The sequence below is a fragment of the Phycodurus eques genome, chromosome 4 (genome assembly GCF_024500275.1).
Source record: "Phycodurus eques isolate BA_2022a chromosome 4, UOR_Pequ_1.1, whole genome shotgun sequence".
In the NCBI taxonomy this organism is placed as follows: domain Eukaryota; kingdom Metazoa; phylum Chordata; class Actinopteri; order Syngnathiformes; family Syngnathidae; genus Phycodurus; species Phycodurus eques.
In genome coordinates, this window is record NC_084528.1 from 21,742,927 (window position 1) to 21,766,499 (window position 23,573).

The 23,573-nt window shown below is 41.4% G+C and overlaps 4 protein-coding genes across 4 annotated transcripts in view; 3 read left to right on the top strand and 1 right to left on the bottom strand.

Moving 5' to 3' along the window:
• The window catches only part of myom3 (myomesin 3), a 74,728-nt gene extending 69,102 nt beyond the window's left edge, over positions 1–5,626 (top strand). Inside the window, exons 29-37 of the mRNA XM_061674637.1 lie at positions 27–137; positions 215–302; positions 753–791; positions 889–994; positions 3,835–3,998; positions 4,072–4,108; positions 4,187–4,209; positions 4,270–4,325; positions 5,145–5,626. Of these exons, the coding sequence (XP_061530621.1) occupies positions 27–137; positions 215–302; positions 753–791; positions 889–994; positions 3,835–3,998; positions 4,072–4,108; positions 4,187–4,209; positions 4,270–4,325; positions 5,145–5,417 (897 nt within the window). The 3' untranslated portion in view covers positions 5,418–5,626. The remainder of the gene's footprint in view (positions 1–26; positions 138–214; positions 303–752; positions 792–888; positions 995–3,834; positions 3,999–4,071; positions 4,109–4,186; positions 4,210–4,269; positions 4,326–5,144) is intronic.
• Positions 5,627–9,730: 4,104 nt separating this feature from the next.
• Positions 9,731–10,934, top strand: fabp10a (fatty acid binding protein 10a, liver basic). Its single transcript, XM_061674636.1, has 4 exons — positions 9,731–9,840; positions 9,934–10,106; positions 10,657–10,746; positions 10,839–10,934. Exons 1-4 carry the CDS (start codon positions 9,774–9,776, stop codon positions 10,887–10,889), a joined length of 381 nt encoding a protein of 126 aa, XP_061530620.1. The 5' UTR covers positions 9,731–9,773; the 3' UTR covers positions 10,890–10,934.
• An 88-nt stretch (positions 10,935–11,022) lies between these two features.
• On the top strand, positions 11,023–17,393 carry srsf10a (serine and arginine rich splicing factor 10a). The gene is made up of 6 exons (XM_061674633.1): positions 11,023–11,238; positions 12,556–12,660; positions 14,016–14,119; positions 14,499–14,670; positions 14,777–14,827; positions 16,430–17,393. Exons 1-6 carry the CDS (start codon positions 11,174–11,176, stop codon positions 16,692–16,694), a joined length of 762 nt encoding a protein of 253 aa, XP_061530617.1. The 5' UTR covers positions 11,023–11,173; the 3' UTR covers positions 16,695–17,393.
• On the bottom strand, positions 16,736–22,669 carry pnrc2 (proline-rich nuclear receptor coactivator 2). Its single transcript, XM_061674635.1, has 3 exons — positions 22,452–22,669; positions 21,903–22,173; positions 16,736–19,843 (listed from the first exon to the last, which is right to left on the bottom strand). The coding sequence occupies exon 3, from the start codon at positions 19,819–19,821 to the stop codon at positions 19,348–19,350; it is 474 nt and encodes a 157-aa protein (XP_061530619.1). The 5' UTR covers positions 19,822–19,843; positions 21,903–22,173; positions 22,452–22,669; the 3' UTR covers positions 16,736–19,347.
• Between the last annotated feature and the right edge of the window lie 904 nt (positions 22,670–23,573).

The following is a 23,573-nucleotide window of genomic DNA, read 5'->3' on the forward strand; positions in this document are numbered from 1 at the left end:
TTATGGTGTAATGAATATATCTGCAGGTGACAAACACGACCAAAGACTCCACCCTCAGGTGGTTCAAGGACGGCATAGCGATGACACAGACTGATTACGACCACCCCTCTGGAGTCGGCGCAATCACTATGCCACAGGTAATCAAACACTAATCAATGTGTGTGCCAGTTTTGAATATATAATCAGATGATTTGTGTGTAACGTGTCCCCTCAGGTTGAAAAAAAGCAGACGGGCTCGTACAAAGCGGTGGTGTCAGACGCCAGAGGAGAGGACGTCACCACCTTGTCGTTGCAGGATGAAGGTGTCGCAAAACGAGCTAATTTGTTTAATGGGCTTTTTACACCATGTCATTTTTGCTTTTCCTGAAGCGGGGCACACACATACCGACAAACTGGCCAAACCTTTAAGCATTTCCCCTCTGCTGCGATCCAAGTCAGCAAAGCCCTGATTGTTGAATGTTTCTACAAGATTATCCTGAGTGATTCTTCTGCTTGAAAAGCAGTAAGAACACACTTGATGATTTTTTTCCCCCCTCGCCATACAGGACTCTCTTGCACTTTAGCAATTGGTTAAAAATTGCTCTATGTTAAAAAACACAACGTGTACCCCGCTTTAAGGACAAGCAGTCGGTGTGGGTGTATGGTGTTTCTTTATAACGTTGCCTTCGAGTGGCCTGGCATGTCATTAAAGTCCTTTCAGTCGTAAATGTCACACACAGCTTATTATTAATAGTGTTTATGTTTCTTCACAGAGTATGACAAGCTTCTCCAGAAACTGAGCAAACAATGTGGTGAGTGAGTCACATACTGGAGGACCCTGCCGAGGTGCTGTGTTGGCATGAGAATATCCATCCATCCATTCATCCATCCCTCCCTCCCTCCCTGCAGGATTGTCAGCAGGTCCGCTCAGGGTTCAGAGCACGGCAGAAGGTTTCAGGCTCTACTGCTGCCTCATCTATTATATCAGTTACCTGAAGACCACCTGGAGCTTCAAGTAAGTGGGCCCACGTGCAGAGCAGCTTCCGGACTTGACATCTACTGTACACCATAAAAATCAACTTCATGTGTAAACAATCAAAAGATAAAGACTACATACCCTTTCCAAAAAAAATTCTATCATGGAAAGTTTATTTCTTTCCATAATTCCATTCAAAAAGTTAAACTTTCATTGATTATAGATTCACGATCTACAATTTAAACAATTTCAAGTATTTATTTATTTAGTTTTGCATAATTTGGGCTTCCAGCTCATAAAACCCAAGAAATCAGGAATTCAATAAATGTGAATACTGTGAAGGAATCAGCCCAAATTTTGCAGGCCATAAATGTTTCAAACTGAGTGTCACACACTAATCATCTACTAAACTCAAAACACCTGCACAGGTTTCCACCGGTGTCATTAAATTGCTTCAGTTTGGTTCAAATGTCTCAGTTGGGTTCAATATGGGGAAGACTGCAGACTTGGCAACTGGCCACAAGACCATCATTGATGCCCTCCATAGGATGGATGGGTAAGCCACAGAGGTTCATAGGTAAGGAGTTCGGCTGTTCACAGAGTGCTGTGTCCAAGCATATCAATTGAAAGTCTAGAGAAAGGACAAAATGTGGCCGTAGAAGATGCACCAGCAAAAGAGATGACCGTGGGCTTTGGCGGATTATCAAACAGAGAAGATTCAAGAATCTAGCAGAGATCCCGAAAGAGTGGAATGAGGCGGGAGTCACAGCTTCAAAACCCACCACATTCAGACGCATCGGGGAGATGGGCTACAACTGTCGGGTTCTTCGGGTCAAGCCACTTCTGAGCCTGAGCCAACGTAGCCAAGGGCCAAGGAGAAGAAGGACTGGACTGTTGGCCAGTGGTCCAAGGTCCTCTTTTCCGATGAAAGTAAAGCGTGCCTTTCATTCGGGAATCAAGCTCCAAGGGTTTGGAGGAGGACTGATGAAGAACAGAACCAAAGCTGCTTGAGGTCCAGTGTGAAATATCCACAGTCAGTCATGATTTGGGGTGCAATGTCCAGTGCAGGTGTTTGTAAACTCTGCTTTCTTATATCCAAGGTCACCGCAACAGTCTACCAGAATGTTTTAGAGGACTTCATTATTCCTTCTGCTGAGGATCTGTATGGTGATGCAGATTTCATCTTCCAGCAGGACCTGGCCCCTGCCCATACCACCAGAAGCACCAAAACCTGGTTTGATACCCATGCCATCACAGTGCTTGACTGGCCAGCCAACTCGCCAGATCTAAACCCCACTGAGAATCTATAGGGTATTATCAAGAGGAAAATGAGGGGCGCCAGACCCAAAAACAAAGAAGAACTGACAGCTCGCATCATGGAAATCTGCGCTTCCATAACTTCCAGGCAATGCCACAGGTTGATTGTCTCAATGCCTCAGCGCATCCAGGCAGTGACTAAAGCAAAGGGATTCCCAACCAAGTATTGAAGATTAACATATCGTTTTGAAAGAACCATATTTTGATTGATTTAATGTGACCCTATTTTCTTTCTTTTTTTTTCTTCAAAAACTGAGAAATTTCTTCACAGTATTCTAATTGTTGGAATTCCTGATTTGTGGGTTTTATGAGCTAGAAGCCCAAATTATGTAAAAATAAACAAATAAATACTTGAAATTGTTTAAATTGTGGGCCCTAAATCTACAATTTATGAAAGTTTACCTTTTTTAATGGAATTATGGAAATAAATAAACTTTTCCATGATATTCACATTTTTGGGAAAGGGTGTGTATATTCAACCGGCGGTGGGGACATTTTGGGTGTTTTCCCGGCAATTGTATTGGGTTTTCTCTGATTACTCAGGCTTACGCCCACATTCCAAGATAAACATGCATGGAAGACTGAAGACTAAATTGTCCATAGGTGTAAATGTGAGTCTAAGTGGTTGTTTGTCTATATGCCCTGCAATTGACTGACCACCAGTCCAGAGTGTACCACTCCTCTCACCCAAAACTCAGTTCAGTTGGGATAGGCTCCTGCTCACCTGCGACCCTAATGGGAACAATTAGTGTTGTTTAAATAAGTAGTATATGAACACGACGTGAAATGTCCTCTCATTCCAGATCATAAAAATAAGTAAATTAATGAAAACATTTTGTACATTCATTCCATAGGTGCATCCATCAACATTTGTTTGTTTCAAGTAATGTTCTATTTCTATTTATTAAAAGAAAAACAGCAAATTAGATATATATGGCTATTTAATTGAACTAAACAGACAAAACAAAAAACGTTTGCCTATCTCTTGGTTCACAAACTAGTGAACGTCTACTTTTATGTTGAGCGTTCAACAGTATTTTTAAAGTAAGCTTGTAGCACCTCCTGCTGGTTTTAAAGGTAATACACTAAATACAGACTTCAATTCACTAACGCTGGATTAATTCTAAACACGTCTGCCCACAATTGTGGTTCTGGATTCAAATCTGAGCTCTTTTGTCTTCCCTTCCACATTCCAAACCCATGCATGTTAGTTTCATTGTAGCCTCAAAATTTTCCTCAAGTGTGAATGTGAGTGTGATTGCTTGTTTGAGTTTATGGAGACCAGTCCAGGGTGTACCCTGCCTCTCTCTCCCAAAGTCAGCTAGGATAGGCTCCAGCTCACCTGTGATGATGACAAGCACTACAGAAAATTGATGAATGGATGTTTGTCTCCTTCCTTCAAGGAGGTCATGTTTTCAGTTTGTTAACTGTAAAAACTATTTCTGTACTTACTAAAACAAAACAAAAAAAACGTTGAGAAATTACAAATTGGTGAGAAGGATCTGGATATAGGTGAAGGTTTAGGATTTGACAAATAAATATTGTTCATGTTTTTCTTACAGGGGGAAACAAATGGAACCACAGTCCAGGACCAGGATGGGCAGCAATGTGCACACGGTTTGGATGGACATCTACAACCCGACAGAAAATGACAAAGGCAAATACACCCTGGAGATGTTTGACGGCGTCGAGACACACGAGCGTCACCTGGATCTGTCGGGACAAGGTGGGGGCACACACGGGACTCAACGTCATGTTACGTATGAGATAATTGTAATAATAATCAGATTTATTCGCAGTATTTGCAGATGCCTTGGTGGAGCACCAGAGACTGAAGTAAGCTGTCTTTCCTTTAGTTTCAAATCATTCAGCATAATTGGTTGAGATGCTGATTTGGCTTCTTTATCCCTTTAGGCAAGAGCGCGTCATTGAGAAAAGTGAGTTACAAAGAACATTCGAGAGCATGTGGCATCAGAGACTGACCGAGTTTGTTTCAGATCGGGCCAAAGTGACAAAAGGTCTCCCAGATGTGGTGGCCATCATGGAGGGCAAGGTAAGACACAAGATAACATAGCAAAACACATGACTTTTTTCGATTGACAGTATTTTTTTCCCATCAGAAATAATGGAAATGAATCCATTCCAGGTCCAAGTATCGCCATTAAGTTTACAGAAACATGTCAACGTTCTTAACTGTTGTTTGTTTGTTTTTGTTTTGTTTTGTTTTTTACACAAAAATCAGCTGTCTGATCTTAATGGATTTTTTTTTCTCACTTCGCTTTTAGAAAAATAAAATGGACATCTTGAATGAAACGACGAGTGGCGTCACTAGGCCTAATCAAGCCCCCCCAAAATTGTTTGGTATTGAGTGTTTATGGTGAAGTTTTATTCACCTCCTAAAACTGATCTTCAGCCCCCCTAAAATAAATGTTGGTTTCCCCAAAATGCCCCACTTTCCTCATTTCATATATATTACTTCTGTGGAAGTTGATGCAAGTTCATGCTGGAGGGGGAAAAAATAATTACTAGAAAAAAAACTGTTTTAACACATTTTGGTATCATGAGGAATACAAGAAAATCCCACAGGTAGAAAATAAAAACAGATTCAAACTGTGAACCAAAGCAAAAGTTGGTTTCGAAAACTGTCATTCTCATTTGCTTTATCTAAAAGTGAAGGGGAAAATGATCAAATTGAATTATTGTGGGGTTAAGACAAGTATTGACCATCCCCTGTATAACTCACTTGACTTCATGCTTGATGGCAGGACAAATTTCGACTTGTACGACTTCAGGCGTGTTCGACTCTCGAGTCTCCACATTTATTGCTTGTTTTTTGTACGTTTACAACTACACAACGTTTTCCTGCCCGCAGTCTCTGTGCCTGACGTGCTTCATCGAGGGCGACCCGACCCCAGATGTCTTCTGGCTGCGCAACGAGCGCGAGATCGCCGGCGAGGACCAGTTCTTCATCACCAGGGAGTCCGGCTGTAGCACCATCACCATCAACGACGTCCACACGGACAACTCCGGCAAATACACTGTGCTGGTGCGCAACCGCTGCGGCTCCGAGTCAGTGGATGTGACCGTGAGCGTGTACAAGCGTGGCGAGGTGCCACCGGCCAACGCTGTAGAGATGGGTTTGTGAAAGGAGGGGGTGGACAGATGACTAGTTCAGAGTAGTTGGCATAGATCAAGGGTGGGCACACTTTTGTGATGAAGGACCACATTTGATTTTTAAGCAGACAGATGGAGCAGGTCATTAGGAAATTAGGTTTAAAAGGTGTTTAAATGTGTATGTAAAACAGTTTAAGCTAATAATATTTTAAAAAATGAAAATATATTTTTAATAGTAAAATTACCAATTTGAAATACACATTTCAACAAGTGTATGTAGAATATTTTTTACAATAGTAAAATAGAGAATATTTTATAGTTTCTTATAATAGTACAATAAAGAATGATATTTCATTTTTAAATTAACAGCTTTACATACAAATTTTCACAACTTAAAAAAAATCTATTTCATTAAATAATTAGTTAATTCATTGTATTAAAAATAATACAATAAACCGATAAGGTTATAAAATTAAATTATAAATAAAATAAAAAAGATAATTAGTTTTATTATTCTTGTAATAATTTTACTATACTGTGTTTGGTTAAAAAATATTACAAATTATCAATAGTAAAGTAAAAGATGATAGAACTTTCAAGTAATTGATGAACCAAAAAAACCAATCATGTAAAATGTTTATTTAATAAATCAATTAACCAATTATTTTTATGAAATAAATTAATACGACTGTTTTAATTAATCAATTTTAGGAAAAAAAACTGTTAAATTAATGCAACAGATATTAAAATATTACAGCGTTCATCTATTTAGAAAAAAAAACAGATTTGGTCTTATGTGGTCCATGGGTGATACTTTGCCCACACCTGTTATCGATTGTTTGGTATCGATGCTGTGGCTTGGTCGATCTTCTTATAGCAAAGCTTCCAATGCAAGTGATACTAGGATGTCACTCAATTAAGTGCAAACTAAAAAAAAAATAATAAATACATGGAGAATTGCCCGTAGGTGTGACTGTGTGCCCTGCGATTGGCTGGCAACCAGTTCAGGGTGTGCCCCGCCTCCTGCCCGATGACAGCTGGGATAGGCTCCAGCACATCCGCGACCCTGATGAGGAGAAGCGGCTCAGAAAATGGATGGATGGATGGAGCATCATATTTGTGTTTGTTCATTAGCAGGCTACTTCCTGGTTTCCAGTGAGTGATGAAAGACAGGTGGTACCATTTTGGATTCTGTACGGCACGGATGAGGGATGTAATAGTGTGCCAAAAATCCCGGTTTGGTATGTCCCTTTCTTTTAAGGGCACGGTTTTGTTCAGAAACAGTTAGGGAACAAATGCAGAACATAAAGAAGACGAAGCCAGTTTGTACTTTAAAAGTGCAAACAGTCCATGGGGTCATTCACCTCACTGGCGGGCCTCTAGAGTCACGTTAGGAGGTTCAACGGCACTGCAGAGGGGAAAGGTTGCGCACGTGTATAAAGCTAAACTCAAATAATGTGTTTCCACAAATAGTGCCATTTATTCATTCAACTCAACTGCAGATGTGGGAGAGGCATCCTATTAGTAAAAAAAAGGTTTTGGGAATAATACACCCATCCATTCTCTTTTGGGCTTGTCTTCATTAGGGTCACATCAGGTGAGTTGGAGCCTGTCTCAGGTGACTTTCAGGCGAGAGGGGGATTATGCCCTAGACTGGTCGCCAGCCAATCGCAAGGCATTTATATATATAAACAAACAGTCATTCACACCTAAGGGCAATTTAAAGTTTTACATAACCCACACAAGCATGGGGAGAACACACAAACTCCTGACTGGAAGGCCACTGATTCGAGAGCCATAGATTCAAACTTTGGACCTCAAAACTGTGAGGCTGATGTGCTAACCACGAGGCCTCCGTTTTTGTCTTCTTCTTCTGTTGCGTCAATTGCATTCTCCTTTCTCTATGGCTCAGTCAACCTGCACGCTGTCCATATAGGTAAAACACGTTATTTCTGCTACATCATTTAGAGCGCCACCAAGTGATCCAGCATGGGAATATAGAGGATAGTCACTGAATATATAAAAATAAATGTTGAAAAATATAGCAACATGTGTCACAAGCTGATAGGCTTTATCAGCATTCTGTCATCTACTCTTGTCGTGGCTTGGGTGAAAATTAAATAGTTGTGTATTATACTGTAGATTTAAGTCTCCACATTATTTGCTTTGGCGGGTGCTGCTGTTTTAGTTCGCAAGAGCACATGGACTCAGCAGTTTAATGTCCCTCCACTGTCCGTAGCGTCTGTGAAGTGAGATCATTTCACTTACTCTCATTTTTTTCTGATGGTAAATGGGATTATTTGTATTCAGTGGTTGGAAACTCCCTGACTAAATGCGGATACACCGCTATTGGGGAAGACGCCTTAGTAGTACCATTTTTTTTGGAACCAAGCTTTTTAGAAATAATATTAAACAAGTGCGATTGGCTGGCAACCAGGTTGTACCACGCCTCTCGCCCGAAGATAGCGGGGATAGGCTCCAGCACGCCCGCGAACCCTAGTGAGGATAAGCGATACGGAAAATGGATGGATGGCATATCAAAAAATGAAATGACTGGGTGAACCAAATAAGTCATGTAGCTTTGAGAGACTGTTTACGTGCCTATGTAGGTGCTGCTGTTTTGGTTAGCAAGTTCATATGGTAGAACAATAATGTCTAATTACACATTTGTATGGGAAACGGGAAGTGTTTATTTGTATTAAGCACTCTCTGGGGATGGCCACTATTTGAGGAAATAAGGTATGTACTGATTAGTTTTTAAATAAAATGCTTTTCCATGTGGACGTGGGTGCGTTGCTTGTTGATGCTACCCATGTGAGCTTTGTGCTTCTCAAGTTTTTTCTCATCAGGTCACACAGGTGGCAAAAATACTCACACTCTACTTAAGTAGGAGTACAGATACTTGTGTCAAAAAATAATTGGGGAAAAGAAGTACTGATTCAACTCTGATTACTGATTACACCTTTAAAATGTAATTTTGTTACTTTACTGATCACTTAAATTTAAAGTAACTAAGTTAGATTACAAGTTACCTTGTTTGTTACATTCAGCAGCTGCATAAGGCACATTAACCAGGATACCTACATGTGATCAGACACAACTTAAAGCTGGACACAATAACATACGTAGCAACTTGACAATATTTTCCCAAAATGAGAGTCTGAAAATGCTGAGTCTGGTTAGAATGGGCACTTCAACCTGAGTACAGCATACCAATATTTTTTAAACAAGAGTCATGGGTTTTAGAGAAACGTATTTTTTGGGATCAGAAAATTTTTTATTTTTGAGGAACATTTTTGTGTGATATAACCAATAGTAAAGAGTCCAAAAAAACACCTCAAATTAGAGTAAAACAGTATAAAGGCATTATTTCTCAACATATCTCGTCTACACTTTCATTTCGTCTGCTATTCTAGGAACCCATTCTCCGATTGGCGGACAGGTTTTAGTTAAAAATATCCACCAATAAGCTCAAATGGTCTGAAAATCCAAGTGGTCCCCCAAGTCGACTTTTTTCAAACTGTCCTAAAAAACATTATTCGTTAGAAGAGCAGTGTGGGCAGTTGAACAGGTCATGCACTTTAGGCATCAATTGTTATGGAGGATTTTAGAGGCCTTTGAAAATGCTCATTCCATGTTTTTTAGAAAATTCCACAAAGATGGTGGCCACTCATCACGTTGCTAATATAAACCCAATTTTCGGACATAAATCGCAGCACTTGCTAAGCTAACGTAGCTCCAAACTTAGCATAGCTTGCTAACTTAGCACATAACAGGTAGGTACGACAGACTTAACTTCTTATATACACACGAAATGGCAACATAAACTCATGGGCACACACCCAGGGAGAAGATATCTATCTTGGTAATACATAAAATATTGCTAGCTCCGTTGCTGCCGTTGTTGGTAATGCTCCCTGGTTCACGTTCCGCCTTGTAAGTTCCCAAGTTAGTGGCTCTGAAAGATGGAAAAAAAAGTAACGAGCCTATTTTGACTAACGATGAGTAGAAAACATATCTGTTTTTAAATTTTGGGAGTAAAAGTTAAAAGACCAGAAAAATATATACTCAAGTACAGATACAGTACCTGAAAAATTAACTCAAGTACAGTAACCAAGTACCTGTGCGTCATTACTTCCCACCAATGTCGAGTTGTTGCCTCTGCATCATGTATCAGTGAACCTCCCAAACTCAAAGTAGTCACCATCTCCGTTTCACTCCTATTCGTGGAGCAAATGAACTCGGGGCTGTTCAAACAACGTCCGATGGGGTTACTAATTAAACGCCTCGCCAGGGAAGTATAAAAATGAGCGGGCTTGGGGAGATTCTCCCCACACTGTTGAGCTTCACTTCCCTCACAGCCCGTCTCAGCCTCCTATTGGTCAACATGGACTTCAATGGGACATGGCAGGTCTACGCCCAGGAGAACTATGAGGCCTTCCTCAAGGCCATGGGTAAGGTGGAAAAACACTTGTGGAACTGGTTCTATCGCAATATGTCAATTAAAAATGTGTTTTTGTTGTTGTTGTTTTTGTTTTACTCATCAGAACTCCCCGATGAGGTCATCAAGATGGCCAAGGACATCAAGCCTGTGACGGAGATCACGCAGAAGGGCAAGGACTTCGTGGTGACCTCCAAGACGCCCGGGAAGACCGTGACCAACTCCTTTACTATCGGCAAGGAGGCTGACATCACCACCATGGACGGCAAGAAGCTCAAGGTGAAGTTTATTTTTCTTTTCTTTTTTTTTGAGAAAATACATGTTTATCAAAGAAATATGGAATGTTTTTGTTTGCAATTCAATGAGCCTAACTGTATTTCATAAGCAATTGTTGCAAAGGCACAAGGATAGTTGGACACTATTTTCATGTAATTCACTGGAAATGTGGTCATTTATATATGAAAAAAGTTGCCAGGTATTAGGTATCCCTGTCCTACATTAATTTAACAATATTTGTATTATTGCAGTTGGTGGCCAACTGCATTGTATATATTGAGAATGGTTTCTTCATATTTTGTAACTAAAAATGTGAAAAAAAATAGATACACATTATGCAGATGGAAACTCATGTGTTGCGGTGTTCTGGAAAAGTTTAAGGAGGACATTCACAAGATTAAACTTTTTATAATAAATGTAATTGTAATCAGTGGAAATGTAATACAAATGTACATTTTAAAAGTGAAGAGTACTGTACTTACTTTACGCCGAACCTGTTGGCCTATTCCAATTTTTTAAAATATATTCATTATGTACTCTGTTACCCACTCAGTGCGTTGTCAACATGGAGGGCGGCAAGTTAGTGTGCAACACCGGCAAGTTCTGCCACGTCCAGGAGATCAAAGGAGGCGAAATGATCGAGGTACCATGAATGCATCACTTCCCACACGGACAGTACGTATGTATTCTTTACACAACGGGTATGTGTCATTTTTCTCTCCTCTCTCGGTTTAGACTCTGAGCATGGGCTCTGTAACTCTCGTCAGGAAGAGCAAGAAAATGTGAAAACCTGGTCTGTGAAATTTTAAATAAATGTCTCTTTAAATAAAATCCCGTTTCGATGTTGTCTGTGTTGTTCGCCCTCCTCGATACGAACTCTGAAGGCATCACGCTTGACAACGGAGTCTCCACGGAGCATGCGTAAAACCGAGTGAAGTTACGCATGCGCATTTCGTACACACGTAGCTTCCTAGCCTTGGATCGGGTTTGCTATTACAGTTCGTCGAACGGGGACCGTTCTAAAAAAATTTATTTAAAAAACACCTGCGGCTATTAAATCGTCGTCACAAATGGCGAGGTACCTGCGACCCCCAAACTCCTCTCTGTTTGTCCGGAATATCTCCGATGAGTCCAGGTAAGTCGTCACTGTTAACCGTGTGTTAGTTTAGCTACCGTTAACCCCCAAAGCAAATGGCTAACAAGACGTCGACGCTATTGAGTTAACAGCCTGGTAATGCGGTTGACGTTTCTATCAAATGGCGACTTTGTTGACGAATTCGTGGATATGCTTTAAAATACAGCTATGTTAAGAAAGAGGCCGTTGTTTTATTCAGAGAGCTACAGTAGTAATGGCGGTTAAGCAAACCGCTAGTTGCTGCTTTAGCAACTGTAAGGATGTAAATGCAAAATATGTGATGTTACGCTGTGAAAGCTGTATTGGAACTTATTACACAAGATATAAAAGTCAACACAAAAAAAAAAAAACGATGTGGCCATAGGGTAAAAAAAATTGCAACGGTATTATATGGAGTAGTTAAATTGTACATCCGTGTACTTTGTCGTTAATGGTGCAAAACTAAATCGCGAAAAAATGAATAGTTAAAAAAAAAATTAATAACTTGGTTGAAAGCTACTTTAAATCCACTAATATAACCTTTATTGTATATGTATTTTACATGTTTTGCATTTTTTATTATTATATTCTGCGTAGGATTTTATTTTATTTTTTTTACATTTACAACACATACTAAATGTGTACATAAAAGATATTTAAACTAGCTGGATTATTGTAAAAAATCTAGTACGTATTAGATATACTAAAATATGTGTCCTACATATTAGATGCTTTTTTAAATAATGTCTTTAAATATTTTAAATAGATGATTAAATGAAGCTGCTTATTTATTTTTACATTTGTAAAATAAAATGTTTATTAAAATATTGTAACATTTCTATTTTGTTTTTTTAAATATTGTAATATGTTGATTAGCGGTGCATGATTAATTGACACCTAATCGATTATGAAATTAATTTCTTTCTGATAATGTATTGTTTAAATACCTCTCATTTTGGAAAATTAGCGCGCTTTAATATATATTCATTTTGTCAATCTTTGTTTTTAATAGATTAACCGCCGGTGATGCAAATTAAGACATCTGATCATCTACGTAACAAAACATAACATAACTAATATTTATTTTAACTTTAAGTGGATTTTGAGTGATAAATTCAAATGAACTGTGGTCATTTTCAGCTTTTGTGTATCCTACTGTGGATGTGACTCCCCCCCCCCCCCTCCCCACTCGGTTTCCATTTAAACTTTTTACCAAAATTACTTCAACTGTGTACAGTTGGACTGTTTGTTTGAATTCACACTTTGGGCTCCAGCTCATGGTGGATGTAAAAAGGACAAATAAAAATGTGCTTATGTCATCATTTCACGACACTTTAGGCCAGAAGATTTGCGGCGTGAGTTTGGTCGTTATGGGCCTATTGTAGACGTCTACATTCCACTTGACTTCTATACGCGCCGGCCAAGAGGATTTGCTTACATTCAATATCCTTTCTTCTTCTTCTGTGCTGTTTCCACTGTGGTGTGTCCTGTTTGTAACTGGTATCTCTTTTGTTGTTGCCTCAGAATGGTAAAGATACAGTTCTGGAGAGCCAGCCCCCACTACACACAGAAAAGTTACCAGGTAGTGTAGCCAAAGCCAAAGACCAAGCGCTAGCAAAAAAAAAAAAAACATACACAGCAAAAGCATCAAGATGCAAAGAGGAGAGAGAGCGGCCATTTTGTCTGCCGAAGGGAGCACCTCCATTTTATGGGCCAAAGGGAGGAAAACGGGCGAAAAGTGTTTATTGGGCAAAGACAAGTGCTACTACGTTCTTCTGCCAAGGCAATAAAGAGCAAGCTCAAGTGCAAAGATCAAGCGTGTTAAAAGGTAAACAAGACAAGCTTTTTTTAACGTATCCTCCTCAAATCTGATCACTATTTATGTCTTGTCCATACAGTCTCCAGTCACTTAACTCTTCAGTGTCATGTACCTTACTTGATTGTTTCATGATGTGCCAGCATTGATCTCCATGTGAACGTGCCCATATGAGCACGTGATGAATAACCGCAGGCCTCTTTGGTGGGTGTGTACGTGTGTGTGTGGTTCTACAGACAGTCAATTTGTCGACATTACAACTCCACAGTGATGTCGACTAGTCACAATTCACGTTTTTGGCTTGAGGTGGAGACGGGGCCACTTAAAGCAACAGCTGTGTGTGCTGAGTGAAATTATTCTGTCACCTTAAATGATTAAAATCTTCTATTTTTGAATGTGCAGCCTTGGTAAGTGATGGAGAAACCAGTTAAAGGGGAGAAAAGCCAGATTTTGAACAAGTTCTCGGGCCTATGCTGTCAAAGCGGAAGGAGAGTGGGGAATTATTACAGCACACGCACAGGTCTGTGATAAATCGCAAATTCCCACCATGCAGATCCCGCTACTGTGGTGTGCACAGAACCAGGAAAGGTTTGGCCAAGTTGTGCAAACATTACCTGACTGTCCCAGCAGCAAGCACATTGAGGGGATCCCCCCCTGGCTGGAAAAGCAGGCACGCTTTCAACCAGCTCACATCCATGCTCTCTTTTTCTAACGTGTATGTTCTGCGTAGATTTGATGAATGAGCTGTCCATTATTGGTGAATAGAGATTATTGCGAAGTATTCCTTCCTCATGTGATGTTTTATTTTTAAATTACTATAGTACTGGACTGAGAAAATATCAAGGACATCATCAGCGACTTGTCAACTTTTATCACAGTAGTGTCGCCTTAAAAAATAAATAAAAAAAGACTACTACAACCACACGAGTGCTTGTGTGTGTTGTCTTCTGACCTAAAATTAAAACCTTAACCGCGTCAGCACGTTCGAAGATGTCAGAGATGCCGAAGACGCCCTTCACAATCTGGACCACAAGTGGGTGTCTGGGCGCCAGATCGAGATCCAGTTTGCCCAAGGAGACCGCAAGAGTAAGAACTTATAGACACACACACACACACACTGGAGCCTCTGAATTCCAATGCCCATACAATGTGAAAATCAACCAAACACTCCCAGGTAATACGCCTCTAAAATGACAATGTCATGTGAGCTATCAAATTTTAGCGAGCATCAATAACTGCCCTTTTTTGGCAAAATCTTGTCAAAAGTTTCTCATTTTTGGGGGGAAACATGCATCTAAAATGGCACAAAACTTCAGAGACCTCAGTACAAGGATCATCAAATGGGTAGCTTTTTTTTTCTTCAAATTTAGATAATTGTTTTACTTGTACTTGAGAGGTTCCACCGTACCATTCAGTGTTGTTGATCCTGACATATAGTGTGACATCTTTCATTGCCTCTCAAAAGCTCCCAACCAGATGAAGTCCAAAGAGCGACACTCCCCTCGTAGCTTCTCGCGCTACGACGACGACGACCGCGACGGGCGCCGCAGACGTTCTCGCAGTCGTAGCTACGAGCGCCGCCGGTCGCGCAGCCCCTCGTACGAGCGCCGGCCGCGGGGATCGGACAGTCCCAGAGAGTATGTCCTACACACACTTCTGTCTGCTCTATCTGCTTTCACATATTTGACCCTTTTCGTGTTCATTTTGGTGGACCCTGATGGTTATTTTCGTGTCCTGCTTCAGCTCACGCGCCTACATCCGACACAGACGCAGCAGAAGCCGCGAAAATGACAAGTAGGTTCTCGTTTTGTTTTTTTAAGAAATTGATTATATGCAGTTGTGCTCATAAGTTTACATACCCTTGGAGAATTTATGATTTCTTGGCCATTTGTCAGGGAATATATACATTTTTAAGGAACTAAGAATGCCAATCAGACTTTAGTTCAAACAAAATTAAGAAGTGGAAAATGTAAACAATGAAACCAAACCACAATCAGGTCGACCAACAAAAATTTCTGCCACAACAAAATTGTTCGAGATGCAAAGAAAAACCGACAGATGACCACCTGAAATACAGGACTCCGGGCGGTGGGGGAAAAAAAAGTGGTTTAGATGTTTCAAGATGCACAATAAGGAGGCACATGGAGAAAAATGGGCTGCATGGTCAAGTCGCCCGAAGAAATCCATTACTACGGCAATGCCACAAAAAAAAGTCACGCTTACAATATGCCAAACAGCATAGAGACAAGCCTCAAAACTTCTGGAACAAAATCATTTGGCGTGATGAGACCAAAATTTAACTTTTTGGCCACAACCATAAACGTTACATTTGGAGAGGAGTCAACAAGGCCGATGATGAAAGGTACACCATTCCTACTGTGAAACATAGAGGTACATTGCTGATGTGTGAGCTACCAAGGCATGTGGAACTTGGTCAAAATTGATGGCAAGATGAATGCAGGATGTTATCAAAAAATACTAAAGGAAAATTGGGACGTATGGGACATACTTGGATATTCCAACATGATAATGATCCAAAACGCAAAGCCAAGTCGACCTGCCATTGGCTACAGCAGAATAAAGTGAAGGTTCTGGAGTGGCCATCTCAGTCTCCTGACCTTAATATCATTGAGCCACTCTGGGGAGATCTCAAGTGTGCAGTTCATACAAGACAGTCCAAGAATTTACAGGAACTGGGGGCCTTTTGCCCAGAAGAATGGGCAGCTGTACCATCAGAGAAAATAAAGAGCCTCATCCACAACTACCACAAAAGACTTCAAGCTGTCATTGATGTTAAAGGGGGCAATACACGGTATTAAAAACTGGGGTATGTAAACTTTTTATCAGGGTCATTTGTATAGTTTCTGTTTTCATTATGATGTCAAAAGAGTAAACACAGTTGTTTGATAATAAATGGCTTCACCCAAGCACTAACCATGAGTGAAAAATAAAAAAAAATTAGTTTGTCATATTCTCTGAAAAATGGCCAAGAAATCATAAATTCTCCCAGGGTATGTAAACTTGTGAGCACCACTGTATTTGTGTTTTATGTATACAGGGGGTCCTGTGAAGTGTTTACATGCATTTTATTTCTCTTATAATAAAATAAATAAAAACTGCAAAGTTAACCAACTTACGTACGTACCCTGTACCAAAGAAAATTCTCTGGGTTTAGGACTTCAAACTGTTTGATACATCGCCACTGGACAGTGCAATATCGCAACTTAAGTTAAAAATTACACCCAACTTGTCCAACGCTGGGCTGGTCAGATAAGTTTTAATGGCAGAGGTTTGAGAGTCGGAGGTGGCCCGAAATAAGCCTGAGGCCATCAAATTTTACATGCAGGAAAATCCCTATTTAAGGGAAGCGTTTATTATGTGTTTCTTTGGGATCAGGCACAAAGGCGGCCAGCACGAACGCCACAGAACCCAGCAGGAGGCTGGCTCCCGGAACAGCTCGCCGTCCCACTCCAGACCCAAGGGCAGAAAGAGCCCGTCCCGGTCGCGTAGCCCCGCCACGCAGGAAGAAGATTTCCACCTGGCCCCTGGATCCCGCAAACGCTCCTTTGGCCGCTCCCCGTCGCGTTCCGGGTCACGCTCTGTATCCCGCTCACGATCGCGGTCCCGCTCCTGGGCAGAGTACAAGTCCGGAGGCCGCTAAACAGTTAACACTTTTCAGAACTTTTTTTTTGGGCGGAGGGGTTGTACATTTGTGTTCCGTGACTCGTTTTATGAGGTACAGTTTTCCAACTATTAAAATCTTTTTAACACAATTCCCTTAACTTCTACGCATTAGGTCCCTATGATGGGCTATTAATTACACTGGAATCTCCTATCCCTGAAACATTTTGTGGGCAAAAGACTTCATAAGAGTTTGACATCGAGTTTGACTCCAGCTGAGTGAATCAAATGTTTTGATTTTTTGTGTGTGGGATAACCATAGCACAGGAAAGTTAGGGTTAGCATATAGTTGGTTGATCAGCCTTACAAAATACCATTACAGCATAATGCTAATGTAAATATACCTTTCATACTGCACGTTACATAATTTCAGCAATACCCCCACAACGCCACTAGAAGGCAGTAACGCCCTATGTGTCTGAAGAATCCCCAGCCACCCTTTGTACACCTTTTAGTTATGTAAATGCTACTTGAAAATTGCTAGTACTGTTGAAACACAAAGGCGATAATTTTAGCAACCTAACATTTCACATGGGCATATTTTTAAATGGAAATCAACTGTAGTCATGGCAACAGTTTATGGTCATGATCAGAATGTTGGCATTTGTACAATAACTGGACTAACCAACTGTTCTCTTGTAGTTCAATAAAATAAAAATTCACCTCTGCCAAAACTGAATTGTGAGTATAAAACTGCTCTTTGGACAATACCAATAAAATGTAAAATCAAGACAAGTCAAATGGTTTTGGGGGGGAGGGTAAGGGATTTTATTTTTTGCTGTAAAATTTAATCTTCAAATCAAGAATGCTTTTTCAAATTTCTTTAACCAATTGTTACCAATCTTAAACAGGGCGTGTTTTCACATACAATGACATTATCGGTGGGGACAAATAATTTAAATCCAATTGATGACGAAACAAGTTCCAATTTAGCATGAGGAGACTTTGCAATGCACAACTTAACTGGATGAACAATTGTGGGATGAGAAAAATCAGCTGGCAGATGGTTCTAGGGAAAAACAAAACGGGGGGGGGGGGGGGGGAAATCAGCTGGCGGAAGAACAGCTGAGAAGGGTGCCTGGGAAAGTATTTAGGACAAAAATGTTCAAATTGTTTTTCTAAAAAGGGCTTTAACTTAAGCACAACTCAAATGGTAAAAAAAATCATCCAGATAGAAGTCATATGTCCAAATCTCCAATTCCAATGGTAAATTCACTTCTTTCACCCTACACTGAATCATAAAAACATGTGCAATATCTCCGGAAAGACTTCAGTGCATGGCTCACTCATATTGACATGCTCAGTTTTCTTTTTTCTTAACAAAAATATTCTTCAGGCTCATCGAAGTCGAGACAGGATGAATCTCATACATTCAGTGTTATTAGTACTAAAAAATACTTTAGTCTGCAAGCCTCTGCCGCACTGTGGGCCTGCAAATGTACATTATGCTACAACGACTTTATACATGCCATCGTCATTATTTACATGGCTCCTGAAAGACATGATCAACAAATGAGGTTTTGTCGTCTTTAGTCTGGCTATGAAGCAGATTCAATTCTGCACAGGGAAAGCAACTACAAATCAAAAACTAAAAAAAAAATGGCTCACGTAAGGAGGAAAACAAGATAGTCAATTACGCGTCTGTTGATTCAACAATGTTACAGCCTGTAACTTAACACAACTGGAGCAAGTGTGGTGCAAAATGGGCTCAAATTCACAATGGAACAACAACGCACCATGCTCATTAAGTAACAAAATGGCGACACAGTCTCGCCTTTTCAATGTCAACTTGTGCCGCAGACAGGACCGAACGGATCGGTTCTCTTCCGCGTGTTGAGGCGGCACAAGCGAACGTTACAAGACGAGACTGGGGCACGGGAACATTAGGGAGGGGGAACAGCTTTGGTTAACGCACGGCATCACCAAAGTGCAACAAGACCACTTGGACACACCACAAACGTAAAGACTGCATTTACCCGCCTTTCTGCCCTTCATGTGGGACATTTCACACAGTGTGAGTAAGTGTCTGGTCTTAGATTTCACCCACGTGGGTTTCGCCCCCTTCCAAATACTACCTCCAAAAAGGTGGACCATAACAAGAACGGCAGCAGAAAAATGTTCGTCTTTGGGAGGCAGTGTGAACATGTGTCAGGCCATAGAGCAGCTCGCCTCCTGCAGTGCATGTGCGCACAGCGCAATAAAAAAGGGGTACGCAGGAGTCGACTGCCTAAGGCCTGTGTGCCATGATAAACTTTTCACCATATGCCATTTAAAAACAATGTACACATGATTTCCCTGCAGAATCGCAGTTGAGCGTCCTACCGTCTTCAAACAAGAACATCGTTTTGAAATGTGCTACAAAAAAAAAGCGATTGGACTGCATGCTGGCAAACCATTCTAGAATATAAAAATAAAAACTGCTGTATATGTCCACAGATGTGGACCCTAAAAGTGACACAGGAATTAAGTAACGTGGAAAAATAAGTGCACCCAATCTGCTTTGATAGCCAAAATAAAAATAACGAAAACCAACGGGGTGGGGAGGGTATCCGCTTTGACGTCACCAGCAAGGCAGTAGGACTGTAACATCTGATTTAAAAACTTTAAAAAGTGTATTACAGCCATTTTCCCTGTCAGGCATGAACCTTTAAGAGGCTCTTAAGCTGGAAGGTCATCACCTCCCTGCTCTCGCCAGTGCTCATAGGGAAGGACACCCAGTGGCTGGGTGGCTTGGGCAGCACGCTGGGCGAGGGCGGCTCGCTGAATTTGGGCCCGGCGTAGCTGGGACTGCCCCGGGCGCTCAGCAGCGTGTTGAGGTGGGACACAGCCCCCTCCCAATCCTGCTCATAGGCAACAGCCAGGCGGACGATGGAAGCGGCCGCCTCGGCCTGCCGTGCCTCCGGGGAGCATTGGTACACCAGGACGCTCTTGTCGCTGCTGCGGCGGTGGTGGTTGTAGAGGGCGCCACCGGCCGACACCACAGTCACATTGCCATTCTGGTCACGGCCCCTTTGCTTGGTTCGGCCCAGCTGCTGGTTCTTCTTCTTGGGGCGCTCGTGGTGTGGGCCTGGAATGTTGCTGCACCGCTCTCCGCCTCCACCTCCCATGATTCTTCACTTTGACTGTCACCTAAAAACACATGCACATGTATGTTAGTTTTATTTATCTTAATAGCACAGCTTACATTGGGTAGAGGATTTTTGTGTCAATATTAAGGTTTGCCCCATCACTTATCTGCTTACAACAATGTTCTGACATCTCTCCCCCATAGCAAGAGTGGCCACTAACAAACCATTTTGACACAAGAAGGAAGGGTGAACTACTGGTTGGTATGCCAGATGTTCATCAGCCACACCTGGTAACATTAACCCCATTGTGTCCACACCCAGGGGACACGTCCATCAGACAAACAGGAAGACTAAACACTTAAAAATTTACAGCTGAAGAAGCCTTTTTAGGTGAATAGTCTTCTATAAACAGTCCAAATTCCTCAATTTTACATTTGCGGATTACCATGACTTGGACGGCTGAGAACCTACAGAATGTTTTTACTTTCTTTGTTACTTTTGAAACAATCTGTTGTGTGGTGCTGTAGCACCCGGACTTCCCCTCTTGGGATCATTAAATGGATTATGTAATTTTCAAGCTAGTAATGACCTGGTTATGGTTTCAGTAGCGAAGCACCCTAGAGGAAAACCACAAAAAGTTTTCATTTTCTGTTTGTTTTGAATGGGAAGAGGTATCCCCATCAGTGGACAAATGAAAATCTCATTCCTTTGGTTAAAAACTAAATCCATTCATCCATCCTCTACCGCTTATCCTCACTTGGGTTGCCAGAGAGGCAAGGTACACCCTCAACTGGTTGCCAGCCGATTGCAGGGCACATATAAACAACTATTCGCACTCATATTCACACCTACGGGCAATTTAGAGTCTTCAATTAACATACCATGTATGTTTTTGAGATGTGGGAGGAAACCGGAGTACCCGGAGAAAACCCACACAGGCACAGGGAGAACCTGCAAACTCCACACAGACGAGGCCAGGATTTGAACCCCGTTCACCAGAACTGTGAAGCAGATGTGCTAACCAGTGCCGCCTAAAAACAAAATGGGGTTTGAAATGTTTTTGTTGTTAACAAAATGTCTTTTTTTGTGTAACATCTTTGGGCAAAAAACAAAAATGGAACAAACAAACAGTCCTTAGGATCTGAATGATTAAAGGCATATTCATAGCCATTTGAAACAACGGCTAATAAATGAGCCTAAAACACTAACAACACACAGGGAAATTATAGGTTAGTGGCATGTGCAACTTAAAATGGAGAGACTGTTTTAATTTGAGTCCCTTTTTCACATATGCTGCAACATTTCATGGCTGTCGCTCAACTTCCCATAAATGACCTCATATGTTGGTGTACTTTACAGTTAACCAAACAAGGCAATTTAATTGACGGTCAACTTTTCCCCCAGTAAACAACCAGTAGCCTTAAACGTGTCCATCCATTTTCCGAGCCGCTTCTCCTCACAAGGGTCGCGGGCGTGCTGGAGCCTATCCCAGCTATCATCGGACAGGAGGCTGGGTACACCCTGAACTGGTTGCCAGCCAATCGCAGGCCTTAAATGTGTATTGTAATCAGTTTTTGTCTCCACTTTTAGTATGTTTGTTACACTATTTTTAAGTTGATGTCGGGTAAACAAAGGAAAAGGGTCAACTAGGGGCCCTCCTGTCATTTGTTTTGTGGGTGTGTGACAACAATTTGTCATCTGTAATTGAAACTTGTCCTAGATTCATTCAAATTAAACAGTGCTAAAAACTGACAAAACCGGAATATATGAATGGCACACAAAATAAATTGCTTCTCTGAATACATTGCAATGTATCAGTGTGAACAATTTGGCACACATTTAATAAAAGTGTCCACTTGTAAACTGAGGTGACAACAGCTAGTGGTATCTGTGGGGTCCGTGTGAACATTTTGTCCTGTGCTTGTAAAACTGGCTTCTAATAATTCAAGTCGTACCTTTCAATCTCATACAATGAAATGTTGCTAATGCTTCATTACATTTCTATCCATTGAAATGAGAATTTGCCTACGTGCGAAAAGGCAAACCAACGCCAGCCGCCCCTCCCCCGACAACCCACAAGACGAAAACAAGCTCCAAGGCTCGCCCCTGCCTGCGCGCACCTCTTTGTTGCCACAAAGTTAACCGGGAAGAGATTCCTCTTCTTCGTCCTTTTCGTCTGCCTTTCGCCTTCAAACAGCCTCCGTCTCCGAGAACAGTCGACGTTGATGTTGTCGTCGTCGGGTCTCCTCCTGCTAGTATCGAGCGGTCTTTGTCCCGTCGAGTGTGCCGGGCTGGCGGTCGTCGAGTGCCGATGGGCGTCGCTTGGTCGCGGAGCCGAGCTGAACATGAATTCACCTCGGCGCACACGATACCACCACGAAGCCGCAGGACCTAAGAACAACAATGAACGCCATTACATAAATATTTCTTATTAGGCCATATCGTCGTACATTTGCTAGTGTGACGCAGTTTCGCTCGTTAAAAGTCGACTTCAAGTCGTTAACATTTTGGGGTTATTTATAAAATGACGTGGTAATTAATCGAGTAAAGTGATAAACTCGGTAGATTCGGCGTCTCCGATATAGGTCAGTGTACTTTGTCGGAGAACCAAAACAAAGAAGCTATGGCTCTGTAATGGCGACCGGGAGGAACCAAAATAAGTCTCTTACCGACTTCTTCAGGCTTGATCGTCGAAGCCTTTCTTCCGTTTTTTTTGTTTTTTTTTTGTTTTAGCAAAACAGATGTCCCTTGGTAAGCTTTCCCACAAAATCGGTTGGTGGTCACCCTCGTAGATGGGAAAATACCTTCGGGACCCAATCGCCTCCTTTCTCTCCCTTTCTCTCTCTCTCGTCTTCTTTCCGACTGCGTCTGAATTGCTACAAAATGTCTCCCTCAGCTCTGCTATGTATCTGTGGCAGCCCGCCTCCGACCAATCACGTCGCGAGCTTCCAAGGCCCCCGCCAATCAGCGACGAGCGAGCCGGACGCATTCACGACTGTTGCCAGACGAGTGACGTCAGTGGCCAATTTGTCTTCGCCTTTGTGCTTTCTGCAGTTTCCTCATCGAGAAGCGAGAAGAGGAAAAAAACCCGAAAAACACACCACACGTCGATCTACAAAGGCGTTTCGCTTTTACACATTTTGATCGGTAACAATGTGCGATTATACACGCCACAATAAACAGTGGATTAAACATTATGTAATGTCGATCCTTCGTAGAAGCCGAAGAAACATTTCGCTTAAAAAATGACGAAATTAGGCGGTTTAGTATGGATACTTTAAAGCTTGCTTGTGTGTTTCAGTTTGAGCCGAAACGGTGGAAATGAAACCGTGGCTGATCACCCATCCCCCACTCCTCATCCTCACCAAAACATTTGACTTTTTGGATTCAAGTTGCATTTGGTGTCCTCATCAGAATCACACAGTCGTCATGAAAATGGAGCAGAATATTGAAACTGAGGTCATATGATAAGTGGACAAACGGGATTTCGGCATGTCCCACAGAGTTATGTGCTAGCTACAGTGTGTGTAACAGTGTTAGGATTTTTTTTTTACGTTTTATTGTCCACAACAAGCTATTTGATGAAACAAATCATTTTGATCATGTATATTCTATTTTTATGATCATATAGAAAATTTTGCATGTGTCCCTGAAGCCGCTGTCCACCGTGTCATTATGAGGTAATTACACTTTTAAAAAACATTTTCAGTAATGTTATGACCAGCATTTTGTCTTTCTTCAATGGAGCCTGAAACAGTGGGTGGTTATATCTTGGAATTCTAAAATATATA

Coding starts and splice junctions, on each gene's coding strand:
- fabp10a (XM_061674636.1), top strand. CDS start 9,774: ATGGACTTCAATGGGACATGGCAGGTCTACGCCCAGGAGAACTATGAG. Junction 9,841..9,933: donor GGCCTTCCTCAAGGCCATGG/GTAAGGTGGAAA, acceptor TTTACTCATCAG/AACTCCCCGATGAGGTCATC. Junction 10,107..10,656: donor TGGACGGCAAGAAGCTCAAG/GTGAAGTTTATT, acceptor TTACCCACTCAG/TGCGTTGTCAACATGGAGGG.
- srsf10a (XM_061674633.1), top strand. CDS start 11,174: ATGGCGAGGTACCTGCGACCCCCAAACTCCTCTCTGTTTGTCCGGAAT. Junction 14,120..14,498: donor TGCCCAAGGAGACCGCAAGA/GTAAGAACTTAT, acceptor GCCTCTCAAAAG/CTCCCAACCAGATGAAGTCC. Junction 14,828..16,429: donor AGAAGCCGCGAAAATGACAA/GTAGGTTCTCGT, acceptor CTTTGGGATCAG/GCACAAAGGCGGCCAGCACG.
- pnrc2 (XM_061674635.1), bottom strand. CDS start 19,821: ATGGGAGGTGGAGGCGGAGAGCGGTGCAGCAACATTCCAGGCCCACAC.